The sequence below is a fragment of the Xiphophorus couchianus genome, chromosome 22, assembly GCF_001444195.1.
Source record: "Xiphophorus couchianus chromosome 22, X_couchianus-1.0, whole genome shotgun sequence".
Taxonomy (NCBI): domain Eukaryota; kingdom Metazoa; phylum Chordata; class Actinopteri; order Cyprinodontiformes; family Poeciliidae; genus Xiphophorus; species Xiphophorus couchianus.
This window is the reverse complement of record NC_040249.1, coordinates 25709100-25725104: the sequence shown is the minus strand read 5'-3', so window position 1 is coordinate 25725104 and position 16005 is coordinate 25709100. Positions and strand designations below refer to the sequence as shown.

The 16005-nt window shown below is 52.1% G+C and overlaps 2 protein-coding genes across 3 annotated transcripts; one reads left to right on the top strand and one right to left on the bottom strand.

Annotated features, from left to right (window-relative positions):
- The first annotated feature begins 937 nt into the window (after window positions 1-937).
- On the top strand, window positions 938-12647 carry ppp2r5d (protein phosphatase 2, regulatory subunit B', delta). Of its 2 annotated transcripts, none has more exons than XM_028006680.1 (17): window positions 938-1086; window positions 2279-2353; window positions 2419-2599; window positions 2669-2868; window positions 3060-3170; window positions 3244-3336; window positions 3417-3547; window positions 3623-3682; window positions 7848-7956; window positions 8020-8073; window positions 8146-8316; window positions 8389-8516; window positions 11084-11185; window positions 11258-11330; window positions 11399-11446; window positions 11514-11624; window positions 11698-12647. In XM_028006680.1, exons 1-17 carry the CDS (start codon window positions 1060-1062, stop codon window positions 11833-11835), a joined length of 1812 nt encoding a protein of 603 aa, XP_027862481.1. In that variant the 5' UTR covers window positions 938-1059; the 3' UTR covers window positions 11836-12647. The 2 variants fall into 2 exon arrangements, with proteins under 2 accessions (XP_027862481.1, XP_027862482.1); XM_028006681.1 differs by having other exon boundaries at window positions 1575-2353.
- On the bottom strand, window positions 12564-15792 carry mea1 (male-enhanced antigen 1). Its single transcript, XM_028006687.1, is given in 5 exon segments — window positions 12564-13016; window positions 13416-13524; window positions 13602-13880; window positions 15543-15560; window positions 15562-15792. Coding segments are annotated over 5 exon segments (792 nt in total). The 5' UTR covers window positions 15772-15792; the 3' UTR covers window positions 12564-12840.
- Between the last annotated feature and the right edge of the window lie 213 nt (window positions 15793-16005).

Genomic DNA, 16005 nt, shown 5'->3' with positions numbered 1-16005 from the left:
CAGAACCACCGGTCATAGACGGTGGTTCTGTGGGTCAGTCTGCTGCCTGGACAGAACCAGAACCTTTGTCAGGTCAGCTCTGACCCGACCCAGTTTGCTCAAACTGGATGAGTGATGATCTGAGTCACTTCCTTAAATTTGGGCCCAAAACGAGTCAGCAAGATGGAAACCTGTGATTGGCTGCGGGGGTCATGTGACTCTGACCTGATTAAAATGCTCAGAGTCACGTGACCATTTTAATGTTTCACTGAAACATTAAAACAACTTCAGCGTGTTAAAGCTGTTACTAAACTAAACTAAACTTTTCTCATTTTAATTTCTTATTTTTCGTGGTTCTCATAAAGCTAGCCATTTATTCTGCTAATATTATGAATTTAAAATAAATCTGAGCCTTCATACTTTTGCCTGTCAGAGAAAAATTAACTTTATTTTGTCTGTCAGTTAGTTTTCTGTAATTAGAAAACTACCTGTTAGTTTAGATCTAAATATTTAGTTTGAAACGGTGACATTTATAAATGAAAATATAACTGAAAACTGGCTAAATAACCCAAATTATTCCTGTTTTGACTGCATAACTTTCCAGAACCAACCAAAGCATGTTCTGACCTCCTTGGGTTAAAGTTTAATGTTCAGAACCAGAACCAGAACTGGACCAGAACCTGAAGGTGAGAACATCTGGTCCCTACGGAGAACATTCAGATATTTCTCTAACTTTACCCTTCACCTGGTTCTGTTCGGTTCGGAACCCGCCTTCCTCAGGTTGGAGAGGTTGGTGGGTGGTTCGGTTCGGGTTCCTCAGGTTGGAGGGGTTCTGTGTTGCTGGGGAAGACTCCAGACCCGCATCGCCTCCCTGCAGCATCACCCTCGCGGTTAAAGTCGCGTTTATCCAATAGGAAAAATCCCTGCACGCGTCGCTAGGTAGACGGCGACTCCGGCAGCCAATCGCATTGGCTGTGTGAAGTAGCGGGCGCACGGAGTAGACTGACCGAGTGACAGCGTCTGAGTCCCGGGGAGGAGGATCGCAGAGGCTCCGTGGGAGAAGTCAGCGCCGCGGACACGATGCCGAACAAGCCGAAGAAGGAGAAGGTGAGTGTGGACTACGGAGGTAACGTGGAGCCTCTCCCCGTGGAGCGTGGAGGGACAGCGGCATTGGAGGCGGGTTCAGATTTGATGAAGCTAAGCGGCTAAAGGCCCGTTAGCATCACACAGCGCTAAAGTCGGCCTGTGATTGGTAGCATCAGTAAAGGGTCATTCCGTAGAGTTAAAGTCTGATTGCTTAAAGGTTTAATAATCTTTTTTCATAAATATAGAAATCACCTGGGGCCACCAGCAGGAGGCGCTAATGGAGCAAAAGCATTAAGTTCATCTTCAGAAAAGTCTTTCAAATTTTAAAGAGTCTGATTTTAGAATAAACGTGTTTATGTTTGATTGGTTCTTATCAGAGGAGAACAAAGTTCCTAAACCTTCTAGTTTAACAGTCAGTGTTGAGCTAAAACCAGTAATCTGCACCAGTTTAACCAGTTTGAGCTGGTTAATGACTCCATAGATGTGACGGTCCTTACTATCGGTCACAGGCCAACTTCAGGAGAGCTAACGGCGTCTACAGAAGAGCAGGAGAACCGGGACCGGGCTGCTTCCTCTCAGTCCCGCCGGTATCGGGTGGGTGTGTCCCGGCTGCGAGGGAGCCGGGAGGAGCTGGCTCTCTGATCCGCCTGGGAGCTCCGGGGCTCGGCTGCTGGCTGTCCCCGGGCTGCGTGACTCATCCCGGCGACTCCGAAGCTGCGCTTCCCCGCAGTCCGGCTCCGGACCACTGGGTCTGAACCAACGATCCAGAACCATCAGCTGGTCTCATGTTGAGAGCGGTTCTGAGACCCGGTTTCTGTGTGATCAGCGAGAACCTCAGGGTTCTGGTTCTGATCGGGTCCTGTTGGACCAGCTGATTTCTCTGGCTCGGTTCCGGTCCGGACCTGATGAAGTCACTGGATCTCTATGGATCTGCTGCAGAACATGACCGGGTTCTGGTCCAGATCTAAAGGAACCCGCAGGTGATCCCTGCTCCATGAGGTTCTGATGGTTCTGATCCAGAACCGGGTCAGAACTCTTCTCCCTGAACTTCCTCCACTTTATTCTGAAAAGTTCTCCCCAGGAAGTTAAGATCCGATTCATAACCATTTTCTTCATCTTTTGGGCCCGATTTCTCTGACCCGGTTCCAGCATTGGTTCTGATCCGTTTAACAGAGTAGCACCGTGGTTCTGGTTCTGATTTGTTGTTTTTCAGGAATCCAGCAAATCTTCCAAAGGCTCCAAGAACAGCAGCAGCGTGAAGGACGGCGGGCCGGAGAACCCGGAGGAGGTGGGTCGCCCTGGCCGCCGCAGCCCGACCGGAACCAGAACCTCTGACCCGCCCGTGTATTTCAGGTGCAGCAGCAGCAGCAGAGCGGCAACAAGCGCGCCAGCTGCAGCACGCCGCCGCCAACGCAGCTCAACAAGATCAAATACTCCGGCGGCCCGACGCTGCTGAAGAAGGAGCGGCGCCAGAGCTCGACCCGGTTCAGCCTCACCAAGAACCGCGAGCTGCAGAAGCTGCCCGCCCTGAAAGGTGACCGGACCGGACCGGACCGCACCAGAACCCGACCCCATTCAGACCCAAATGTGTCCCTGTCCCCAGATGCCCCGCCCCCGGAGCGAGAGGATCTGTTCGTGCAGAAGCTGCGGCAGTGCTGCGTTCTGTTCGACTTCATCAGCGACCCGCTCAGCGACCTCAAGTACAAGGAGGTCAAGAGGGCGGGGCTTAACGAGATGGTGGAGTACATCACGCACAACAGCGAGGTGGTGACCGAGAGCATCTACCCCGAGGCCGTCGTCATGGTGAGTCCGCTGGTTCCAGGTGTATCCAGGTGAACAGGTGTAGGAAGCTCCGCCTCCTTGGAAGCTCAGCACCAGGTTCCCTCATTGTGCTGCGTTCACTTGCCCTGGGACGTTTCCTCGTTTACTCTAAGCTAGCGCAGCATGTAGCTACCAGAACCGTCACTATGGTAACAGCTGTTTGTGCCCTGCAGTTTTCCATAAACGTGTTCCGGACTCTTCCTCCGTCCTCCAACCCGACCGGCGCCGAGTTCGACCCGGAGGAAGACGAACCCACGCTGGAGGCGGCCTGGCCTCACCTGCAGGTACGACTCCAACTCCTGGAGGTCTAGGTGAGCAGAACCAGAACCAGAACTGACCCGACCTGTGAATCCACAGCTGGTGTACGAGTTCTTCCTCCGCTTCCTGGAGTCTCCGGACTTCCAGCCCAACGTCGCCAAGAAGTACATCGACCAGAAGTTTGTTCTGTCGGTAAGACATCACCTGGCCAGGTGATCCTCCAGGTGTTGCTCCAGGTGCGCCAGGTGAGCTCCTGTCCTCCCTGCCTGCAGCTGCTGGAGCTGTTTGACAGTGAGGATCCCAGAGAGCGAGACTTCCTGAAAACGATCCTCCACCGGATCTACGGAAAGTTCCTGGGTCTGCGCGCCTACATCCGCCGGCAGATCAACAACATCTTCTACAGGTGAGCACGCCTTAGCCCCGCCCACACAGGTGAGCCCAGTGCTCCCAGTGGCTCACTGGTGTTCTCATCCTGCAGGTTCATATATGAGACGGAGCATCACAACGGCATCGCTGAGCTGCTGGAGATCCTGGGCAGGTAACACACACACACACAGTTTTATTTAACTGTAATGTCTGATCTGAGATTATATTATATTTGAAAATGAATAATTTGTTGCAACTGATTTATTTACTTTGAACGTCTTTTACTGTAAAGGTGAAGAATAATAACAGAAATCAATAGTGACTGAAAACAAACTTCGGCTCAGTTGTTTTTGTCTTCGCTGCTCTGAGCTTCACGCCGTTGTGGTTGCTAGGCAACATGAGTGACATTAGCTAAAGCTAAACCTGTCAGAGTTTTCTGTCTTCATGGCCTGAGAAGGAAGCAGACATCAGACTGGACTGGAATGCGGCCGCTCTCTCTCTAACTCAGGGGTCTCAAACTCAGTTTACCCGGGGGCCGCTAGAGGTAGAGTCTGGGTGAGGCTGGGCCGCATTCACACACACGGTCTCCTCAGCCGAACCTTTCTGATTGCCTATTACCATATTTGGCCGTAGTCAGGCGCTGTAACAGCCGTAATTGTGTAGTGTCTCCTTAAGATACTCTAGTATTGCTAATGATGTCAGAAGTATGTGCCACGGCTTCTCTGTAGAGAGCATGGGAGAAACGTGCTAGACGGACATGTTAGCTCCCTAACTTTTTAGTAATGTTAGGGGTTGTTTGGACGCTGCTCAATTTTCCATCCATCCATCCATCTTCTTCCGCTTATCCGGGGTCGGGTCGCGGGGGTAGCAGCTTCAGAAGGGAGGCCCAGACTTCCCTCTCCCCAGCCACTTCTTCTAGCTCTTCCGGGGGAATCCTGAGGCGTTCCCAGGCCAGCTGAGAGACATAGTCCCTCCAGCGTGTCCTGGGTCTTCCCCGGGGCCTCCTCCTGGTGGGACGTGCCCGGAACTCCTCACCAGGGAGGCGTCCAGGAGGCATCCTGGCCAGATACTCCTCAACTGGCTCCTCTCGATGTGAAGGAGCAGCGGCTCTACTCTGAGTCCCTCCCGGATGACTGAGCTTCTCACCCTATCTCTAAGGGAGAGCCCAGCCACCCTACGGAGAAAACCCATTTTGGCCGCTTGTATCTGCGATCTCGTTCTTTCGGTCATGACCCAAAGCTCATGACCATAGATGAGGGTGGGAACGTAGATCGACCGGTAAATCGAGAGCTTCGCTTTTTGGCTCAACTCTCTCTTCACCACGACGGACCGGTACAGCGCCCGCTTGACGGCAGGCGCTGCGCCAATCCGCCTGTCGACCTCCCACTCCCTTCTTCCCTCATTCGTGAACAAGATCCTGAGATACTTGAACTCCTCCACCTGGGGCAGGACACCCCCCCTGACCCAGAGAAGGCACTCTACCCTTTTCCGGCTCAAGACCATGGCCTCGGATTTGGAGGCACTGATCCCCATCCCGGCCGCTTCACACTCGGCTGCGAACCGCTCCAGTGAGAGCTGCAGATCACGATCCGATGAAGCCAAAAGGACCACATCGTCTGCAAAAAGCAGAGATGAGATCCTAAGGCCACCAAATCGGATCCCCTCAACACCTTGGCTAGTCTAGAGATTCTGTCCATGAAAGTAATGAACAGAATCGGTGACAAAGGGCAGCCCTGGCGGAGTCCAACTCTCACCGGAAACGAGCCCGACTTACTGCCGGCAATGCGGACCAGACTCTGACACCGGTCATACAGGGACCTGACAGCCCGTATCAAAGGGCCCGGTACCCCATACTCCCGGAGAACCCCCCAGAGGGCTCCCCGAGGGACACGGTCGAACGCCTTCTCCAAGTCCACAAAACACATGTAGACTGGTTGGGCGAACTCCCATGCACCCTCCAGGACCCTGCTGAGGGTGTAGAGCTGGTCCAGTGTTCCACGACCAGGACGAAAACCACACTGCTCTTCCTGAATCCGAGGTTCGACTATCCGACGGACCCTCCTCTCCAGGACCCCTGAATAGACCTTGCCAGGGAGGCTTAAGAGTGTGACCCCTCTATAATTGGAGCACACCCTCCGGTTCCCCTTTTTGAACAGGGGGACCACCACCCCGGTCTGCCAGTCCAGGGGAACTGCCCCCGATGTCAATGCGATATTGCAGAGTCGCGTCAGCCAACACAACCCTACAACATCCAGAGCCTTATGGAACTCCGGGCGGATCTCATCCACCCCCGGGGCCTTGCCACCGAGGAGCTTTTTAACCACCTCGGCGACCTCGTCCCCAGAGATTGGAGAGCCCAACCCAGAGTCCCCAGGCTCCGCTTCTTCAATGGAAGGCATGTTGGTGGGATTGAGGAGGTCTTCGAAGTACTCTGCCCACAATGTCCCGAGTAGAGGTCAGCAGCACACCATCCCCACTATAAACAGTGTTGGTGCTGCACTGCTTCCCCCCCCTGAGACGCCGGATGGTGGACCAGAATCGCCTCGAAGCCGTACGGAAGTCTTTCTCCATGGCCTCTCCAAACTCCTCCCACGCCCAAGTTTATGCCTCAGCAACCACCCAAGCCGCATGCCGCTTCGCCCGCCGGTACCCATCAGCTGCTTCCGGAGTCCCACAGGCCAAAAAGGCCCGGTAGGACTCTTTCTTCAGCCTGACGGCATCCCTCACTGAAGGTGTCCACCAACGGGTTCGAGGGTTGCCGCCGCGACAGGCACCAACAACCTTGCGGCCACAGCTCCGACCGGCCGCCTCGACAATGGAGGCACGGAACACGGTCCACTCAGACTCCATGTCCCCCACCTCCCCCGGGACGTGTTCAAAGTTTTACCGGAGATGGGAGTTAAAGCTCCGTCTCACAGGGGATTCCGCCAGACGTTCCCAGCAGACCCTCACAACACGTTTGGGCCTGCCAGGTCTGACCGGCTTTCGCCCCCACCACCGGAGCCAACTCACCACCAGGTAGTGGTCAGTGGACAGCTCCGCACCTCTCTTCACCAGAGTGTCCAAGACATACGGCCGCAGATCCGATGAAACGATGACAAAGTCGATCATCGAACTGCGGCCTAGGGTGTCCTGGTGCCAAGTGCACATATGGACACCCTTATGCTTGGACATGGTGTTCGTTATGGACAATCCATGACGAGCACAGAAGTCCAACAACAGAACACCGCTCGAGTTCAAATCGGGGGGGCCGTTCCTCCCAACCACGCCCCTCCAGGTCTCACTGTCGTTGCCCACGTGAGCGTTGAAGTCCCCCAGCAGAACAAGGGAGTCCCCAGGAGGAGCACTCTCTAGTACCCCCTCTAAGGACTCCAAAAAGGGTGGGTAATCTGAACTGTCGTTCGGCCCGTAAGCACAAACGACAGTCAGAACCCGTCCCCCCACCCGTAGGCGGAGGGAGGCTACCCTCTCGTTCACCAGGGTAAACCCCAACATACAGGCGCCCAGATGGGGGGCAACAAGTATGCCCACTCTTGCCCGACGCCTCTCACCCTGGGCAACTCCAGAGTGGAAGTATGTCCAGCCCCTCCTAAGGAGGCTGGTTCCAGAACCAGAGCCATGCGTCGAGATGAGACCGACTATTTCTAGCCGGAACCTCTCGACCTCACGCACTAGCTCCGGCTCCTTCCCCACCAGAGAGGTGACATTCCACGTCCCAAGAGCCAGTTTCTGCAACCGAGGATCAATTTTCATGTCTGATAATATAGCAGCCGTTGAACCGGCTTTGTAAGGTTGGTGAAGAGCGTATTTATTAAAGGACAACACTGGGAAATTCCCAGTACCAGTGTGGTTGAGAGTTTTTGACCGTCCTGACGAATCTGCCGCCTCCTCTCCTCCCTTAAACACAACCCAAGCGTTACAGCGCCTAACCTTAATTACGTTACACTGATCAGCAACTTCCAGGTCTAGACTGGATGCTGAAGCACGTGAAGCGGAGCGCCGCGGAAATTGCGCATGTACGGCATGCAAATAATGACAAATAGAAAATGCAAATAGGCCCGGCCGATGTCCCGCCCCTGAGAGCAATATACTCCACCGTGATTGGTAAGTTCGTTCAGCTCTGCACACAACACTGAAAAGTGCGAATTATATCAAACTCGCAGGCCGCACTAACATTAAACTTTCATATTAAGGCGGGGGCCACAAACTATCGTCCCGAGGGCCGCAGTTGGCCCGTGGGCCGCGAGTTTGAGACCCCTGCTCTAACTGAATTGGAATGCGGCCGCTCTCTCTCTAACTGAATTGGAATGCGGCCGCTCTCTCTCTGTTTCCTGCAGCATCATCAACGGCTTCGCTCTGCCTCTGAAGGAAGAACACAAAATGTTTCTGATCCGGGTTCTGCTGCCGCTCCACAAGGTCAAGTCTCTGAGTGTGTACCACCCTCAGGTGAGTGTGTGGTTCTGCTGGTTCTGCTATTTCTGCTGGCTCTGACCCGGTTCTGCTCCCCAGTTGGCTTACTGTGTGGTCCAGTTCCTGGAGAAGGACAGCAGCCTGACGGAGCCGGTGAGTTTCCGGCTGCGGCTTCCTCGGCCGGGCCGCTGCTCCCTGCTGACCTCTGACCCCCGACCTCCCCAGGTGATTGTGGGCCTGCTGAAGTTCTGGCCCAAAACCCACAGTCCGAAGGAGGTGATGTTCCTGAACGAGCTGGAGGAGATCCTGGACGTCATCGAGCCGGCCGAGTTCGTCAAGGTGCAGGAGCCGCTCTTCAGGCAGCTGGCCAAGTGTGTGTCCAGCCCGCACTTCCAGGTACTAGAACCAGAAACGGGCCGGCCGCGGCGGCGGCTTCCGGTTCTGACGGAGGTTCTGCTGCGGTTCCAGGTGGCAGAGAGAGCGCTGTACTACTGGAACAACGAGTACATCATGAGTCTGATCAGCGACAACGCCGCTAAGATTCTCCCCATCATGTTTCCTGCGCTCTACAAGAACTCAAAGAGCCACTGGAACAAGTACACACTGATACACACACTGATACACACACTGATACACACACTGATAAACACACTGATACACACACTGATACACACACTGATACACACACTGATACACACACTGATACACACTGATACACACACTGATACACACACTGATACACACACTGATACACACACTGATAACACACACTGATACACACTGAATACAACACTGATACACACACTGATACACACACTGATACACACACTGATACACACACTGATAAACACACTGATACACACTGATACACACACTGATACACACACTGATACACACACTGATAAACACACTGATACACACTGATACACACACTGATAAACACACTGATACACACTGATACACACACTGATACACACACTGATACACACACTGATACACACTGATACACACTGATACACACACTGATACACACTGATACACACACTGATACACACCACTGATACCACCACACATGATTACAACACACTGATACACACTGATACACACTGATCCACCACACTGATACACACTGATCACACACTGATACACCTGATACACACACTGATACCCACTGATCCACACTGATACACACACTGATACACACTGATACACACCTGATAAACAACACTGATACACACTGATACACACTGATACACACTGATACACACACTGATACACACTGATACACACTGATAAACACACTGATACACACTGATACACACACTGATACACACACTGATACACACACTGATACACACACTGATACACACTGATACACACTGATACACACACTGATACACACTGATACACACACTGATACACACTGATACACACACTGATACACACACTGATACACACACTGATACACACACTGATACACACTGATACACACACTGATACACCACTGATACACACACTGATACACCACTGATACACACACTGATACCACACTGATACACACACTGATACAACACACTGATAAACACACTGATAAACACCTGATACACACACTGATACACACACTGATACACACACTGATACACACACTGATACACACACTGATACAACACACTGATACACACTGATACACACACTGATAACACACTGATACACACACTGATACACACACTGATACACACACTGATACACACACTGATACACACTGATACACACACTGATACACACACTGATACACACACTGATACACACACTGATACACACACTGATACACACACTGATACACACTGATACACACACTGATACACACACTGATACACACTGATACACACACTGATACACACACTGATACACACACTGATACACACTGATACACACACTGATACACACACTGATACACACACTGATACACACACTGATACACACACTGATACACACACTGATACACACATTGATACACACACTGATACACACTGATACACACACTGATACACACTGATACACACACTGATACACACTGATACACACACTGATACACACACTGATACACACACTGATACACACACTGATACACACTGATACACACACTGATACACACTGATACACACACTGATACACACTGATACACACACTGATACACACACTGATACACACACTGATACACACTGATAACACACTGATACACACTGATACACACACTGATACACACACTGATACACACTGATACACACACTGATACACACACTGATACACACACTGATACACACACTGATACACACTGATACACACACTGATACACACACTGATACACACACTGATACACACTGATACACACACTGATACACACACTGATACACACACTGATACACACACTGATACACACACTGATACACACTGATACACACACTGATACACACACTGATACACACACTGATACACACACTGATATACACACTGATACACACACTGATACACACTGATACACACACTGATACACACATTGATACACACTGATACACACATTGATACACACACTGATACACACTGATACACACACTGATACACACATTGATACACACTGATACACACACTGATACACACTGATACACACACTGATACACACTGATACACACACTGATACACACTGATACACACTGATACACACAGATACACACACTGATACACACTGATACACACTGATACACACACTGATACACACACTGATACACACTGATACACACACTGATACACACAGATACACACACTGATACACACACTGATACACACACTGATACACACTGATACACACACTGATACACACACTGATACACACACTGATACACACTGATACACACTGATACACACACTGATACACACACTGATACACACACTGATACACACATTGATACACACTGATACACACACTGATACACACATTGATACACACTGATACACACACTGATACACACACTGATACACACACTGATACACACTGATACACACACTGATACACACACTGATACACACTGATACACACACTGATACACACTGATACACACTGATACACACTCACTGATACACTCTTCCTCCTCCTCCTCTTCCTCAGGACGATCCATGGTCTGATCTATAACGCTCTGAAGCTTTTCATGGAGATGAACCAGAAGCTGTTTGATGACTGCACCCAGCACTACAAGGCCGAGAAGCAGAAGTGGGTTCTAGGATCCAGAACCTCTGGACCGGACCGGACCGACAGAATGACCTGTTTCTGCTCCTCATGCAGGGAGAAATACAAGCTGAAGGAGCGGGACGAAGTCTGGATGAAGATCGAGGATCTGGCCCGGCAGAACCCACAGGTAGGGGCTGAGGATGATGATGATGATGAAGGTCCCTGGACATCATGTCTCCTTCTGTTTACCTGCAGAGCAATAAGCTCCACCCCCTGCGTCCTGGACTCCACCCACAGGAAGAGGTGAGTGATGCTCTGTGTGTGTGTGTGTGTGTGTGTGTGTGTGTGTCTGACTCGCGCTGCGTTCCAGTTCCTGATGTTCAGCGATGGCGGTCTGGCCTTCATCTCCATGGAGACGGAAACTCCGACAGCGGAGGACATCCAGCTGCTGAAGAAGACGGTGGAGACGGAGGCGTCCCAGGTAGACGCACCTGTTGACCTGTGCTATGCTAGCTAGCTAGCGGTGGCTAACCAGTTCTCTGTCTGCCCTGCAGGGGGCGAAGGAGCTGCAGAAGGACAAGGCGCTGATGCGCAGGAAGTCAGAGCTGCCGCAAGACGTTTACACCATCAGAGCTCTGGAGGCTCACCAGCGGGCCGAGGAGTTCCTCACAGCCAATCAGGAGGCGCTCTGACCCCCATGAGGCCCCGCCCTCTCCGCGACTCCGCCCCCTGGTGGCCAGAACCAGTAGGACACTAGAAGCTCCGCCCGTCTATCCATGTGCCGTGTCTCAGCGCTCTACTGTGATTGGACATCAGCCACAAACCACGCCCACATCTCCCCAGAGGCTGCTGCGGTTCGAACCGCCGCCGAGCGCCTGAACGCATCGTCGGATTCCACGGCAGGAACCCGGAGGTGCGTCCCGATTGGCTGCCCTGGCCCCGCCCCGTTGTGGTGTTTCTATGGAAACTGGGGCCTTCAGGCTCTACTGCACTTGAACGCAGCGTGGATGAATGTCCCCATGACCTCTGACCTCAGTCAGCCAATCAGGTTTGGATCCGCAGAGACGCAGTGAATGTAGGCGTGGCCTCCGCCAGGGCTACCGCCAATCAGGGCTTAGACCCAAACACCAAGAACCAGGCCCGGTTCTGATGGTTCTGAAGGTCCGGTCACCACAGGAAGTGATGGGATGGCTGCAGGTTCCTCCAGGCATTTCAAACATGAACTCTGATTGGTCAGAGGAAACAAGTCGTCTAATTAAGCAGCTCTGAGGTGGGGGAGGGGCTTTGTGATGTCAGTGAGGCCACGCCCACAACACGTCTTTTTTTTTCTTCATGGCTCTTCCAGCTGTTGAGCCTGCATGTCATCATCCCATTGGCTGTGATAAGCTCCGCCCCCCATGTCGTGACACCACCAGGCGGCGCTGTTCCAGATGTTTATTGAGCATCACACGGTGATTTGTACAGATGTTCATGTACAGCAGAAATAAAGCAGATCCCGCCCACATGTATGACCACTTCCTGTTTCTACACACAACAGGTAACATGAGAGCAATGAGACGGGAAGGAAGCTGGTCCAGACTAAACCACAGAAGAAGAAAGAGTCAGTAAACAGTTATCTGGGTCGGATCGGAACCAGGAGCGGCCGAGGCTGCAGCTGCTGGCGGTGCGTTCAGGGTCCTGTAGGGATCGCGGTGAGTTCAGGGGACGTGGTTCCGGCGCAGCATCCGCAGCCCGGCAGAACTCTGGCGCTCCTGCAGCGCGTTCTGGACCAGATCACTCCACTGGGCGTCGGAGATCTGCTGCGCCCAGGGCGGCACGCCGAGCGAGGGCAGCGCCACGCTCGCCATCGTCCTCTTCACTAGCTCCACATGGGCTGCAGAGACAGGAAGTGATGTCAGATCACACTGCTTAGGTTAGGGTCAAACAGGAAGTGATGTTCTGCACGACCTTTAACCTGATCTGTTCCTTTAATGCAGTGGAGCCCAAAGTGGGTCCTGGAGGCCCGGTTGCATCCTGCATGTTTTATTCTGTCCCTGGTTTTAGTAACAACCTTTCAGCAGGTTAATGTTCTCTAATGATCCATCAATGAATCCAGGTGAGTTAAACCAGGATGCCGGGCCTCCAGGACCCACTTTGGACTGATTTAATGGTTCCTCATCCGTAAGTAGGAGAGCAGAACCTGGACCGGGTTCTGACCCAGTTCTAGATAGCCTGATCTCTGGTACCTCTAAACAGAATCCTAAATCCGATCCAGTTCCTCTGAACGTCTCACCTGGATCCATGGGGATGGACGCTCGGCTCCTCTGCACTGCCGCCCCCTCCGGGTCCTCCTCCTCGTCGCTGTCTGGGGGCGGAGCTTCAGGTAGGTGCAGACCCATCACCTGCAGGGACACTCAGGTGAGACGGTGCAGGTCAGCAGGTGGGAGAGCTGCTCCACCTGTTACTGGGCAGATCTCACCTCTATCCTGTGCTGCAGCTGCTGCAGCTGCTCCGAGTGGGACGTGTCCCCCCTGTCCTCCTCCTCCGGCTCCCCGGGTCCGTCCGGGTCCTGGTTCAGAGGCTGGTAGTAGTACCCGCCGCTCTCCTCCTCCTCCTCTTCCTCCACTCCGTCCTCCCCCCCAGGCAGCACCGCCCCGTCCACCGGACGCTCGTCCTCCCCCAGCTCGTCCTCTGAGCTCGGCAGCACTCTCTCTGGTCCCATCGCTGAGCGGCACACTTCCATCCACGACACGCAGCCCTGTGGACAGACGGGGGACAGGCGGGGTGAGACGGGCCGGCGGACAGAACTACACCCTCGGAGGAAGCACTACATCCTGTAGCAGAATCCAGTGGTCCTACAGTCTGGGTCAGAACCAGTAGAAACCGCTTAGAACCCGGTGGTTCTACTGGTTCTGACTCATTCCATGGCCCCCCGTCAGCTCCGGGTTCCTCACCTCAGAACAGAACCAGCGGCCGGAACCGCCGCTACCTGATGAAGGTGGAGAACAGCAGAAGCTAACGGCTAACACAGCTAGCAGCTGTCAGTCTCCAGATCATTTGTTAGTTAGCTTGTTAGCTAGCTGGTTAGTCCGGTAGTTGGTATCTCCCAACAGAACCTCTTGTCTTCACCCGTCCTCACCTCTTTGGGTCTGCTTCACCTGGAGTTAGCTGTTAGCCTCTGCTGCTAGGCGCAGCGAGTGATGCACCAGCACTTCCGGGTGCGTCACAAGTAGCAACGGAAGTGCTTTTCAGAAGTTGTTTTTTTTTGACGAACTTTATTGAACAAAAGAAAAACTGATGGCATTTCTTATCAGACAACAACCAGAGTGAAGACATTAAGTGAAGTAGGTTGTAATAAATGAACTTCGCAGTAAAATAATAAAAATAAGATCCGGACTTGGTTCTGCTTTGCTCGGAGAGAGGCTAAAGGAAGCCACAGGGTGGCGCCAGAGAGCAACAAACCCGTCATGTTCCCCTGAAGAACCGGAAGTTTCTGATCATCTTCAAGAAAATCCAAACTGATGATTCTGTGATGAAGAACCAGAACCGCAATAATTTTATTAGGATCCACATGATGGTTCAAGCCTTATCTGGATCCAGTAAGACCGGATCAGAACCACCACAGAACATCCAGCTGTGTAGAAATTATTAAAATATATTTTAACATCCACAACCTTCTACTGAGGAGTTCAAAAGAGTTTTATTTTCAGGAACTCAATCAAAATAGGTTTTTCTCAGATTGTCCCAAAGCTTCTAATCTTTATCTCCAGGTTCTGCCGGTTCTTGGGCAACCAGCAGATACTCCAGGGAACTGCTCATGTTTCCTGACGGAATCAGCAGTCTGATTGGCTCATCTGGGGGTCTGGAGGTCACGACCTCTCAGGAGTTCAAAGTTCAACTTCTTCTTTCCCAAGATGCTGCAGATATTAATGAATTCATTCAGTTGTTGTTTTCATTTTTCTGGACGTGTAAAAGGTTCTGCTCCTCTGATCCAGAACCAGAACTTTCTGTTTGGTCTTGTTTCCTGTTTTGGTTCCTAAGCAAAAACAGAGTGACGTCATCACGCATGCCCAGAACCTGCAGAGCCCAACAAAACTTCACGTCCCTGGCCCTGTCAGATATGTTGGTTTCTATGGCGACGGAACTCGTAGAGGATCGTGACCGGAAGCTACGTCACAGCTAATCCTCCAACGTTGAAGAGGAGTCACTCTGACGAAGATTGTTCAGTTTCATCTTCATTGATCAGATTAACTTTTATTTAATTTTAATTAAAACATAACATTCCGGTATATTCGCTCTCATTTATTAATTTCAAAAAGTAAAATGTTGTGTAATGGCGGTTTAGCAGGTCAGGCTTTTCTGCTCAGAGTGAGTCCTCCTGTCTGTCCTCCTATCTGTGCTTCGTAGTAAAGCTGCTCACCTGCAGGAACACACCGGGACGCCCGGACTCCCTCTGCCCGACCAACAGCGCTGCTGCCCGGCTGCAGGAGCCCCAGGCCTCCCTTACCGCCCGGGTCGGAATCAGAACCGGTTCTGATGCTCGCCGTCCCGTTGGAGCCGAACCTGCTCTGGCTTGCGGCGGAATCGTGGAATGATGACATCAGCGCGTGACCGTGTGCCCGCTCCGCGCGTGAGCTGATCGATCTCATGTTAATTGACTGATTGGCGGAGAGCCAATCAGAGGGTCGATTAGCTGGTCCTGCTCTCTGATTGGCTTGGAACGGTTCGGTTCGGTTCTGAGGTCAGCTGAGGTTCTGGAGACGTTATTGGTATCCTCCAGGTTCTGATCAGGTCCTTGATGAAATGATGAACCACCGGACCAGAACCGAAACCGGTCCGCCTCAGAACCTTGTGATCCCTGTGCTGGTTCTGATTCCTCAGAA

Excerpts from the sequence above, each read along its gene's own strand:
- ppp2r5d (XM_028006680.1), top strand. The coding sequence starts at position 1,060 with ATGCCGAACAAGCCGAAGAAGGAGAAG. Across the intron at positions 8,517-11,083 it reads TCAAAGAGCCACTGGAACAA|GACGATCCATGGTCTGATCT; the intron begins GTACACACTGAT and ends CCTCTTCCTCAG. Across the intron at positions 11,331-11,398 it reads TGGCCCGGCAGAACCCACAG|AGCAATAAGCTCCACCCCCT; the intron begins GTAGGGGCTGAG and ends GTTTACCTGCAG.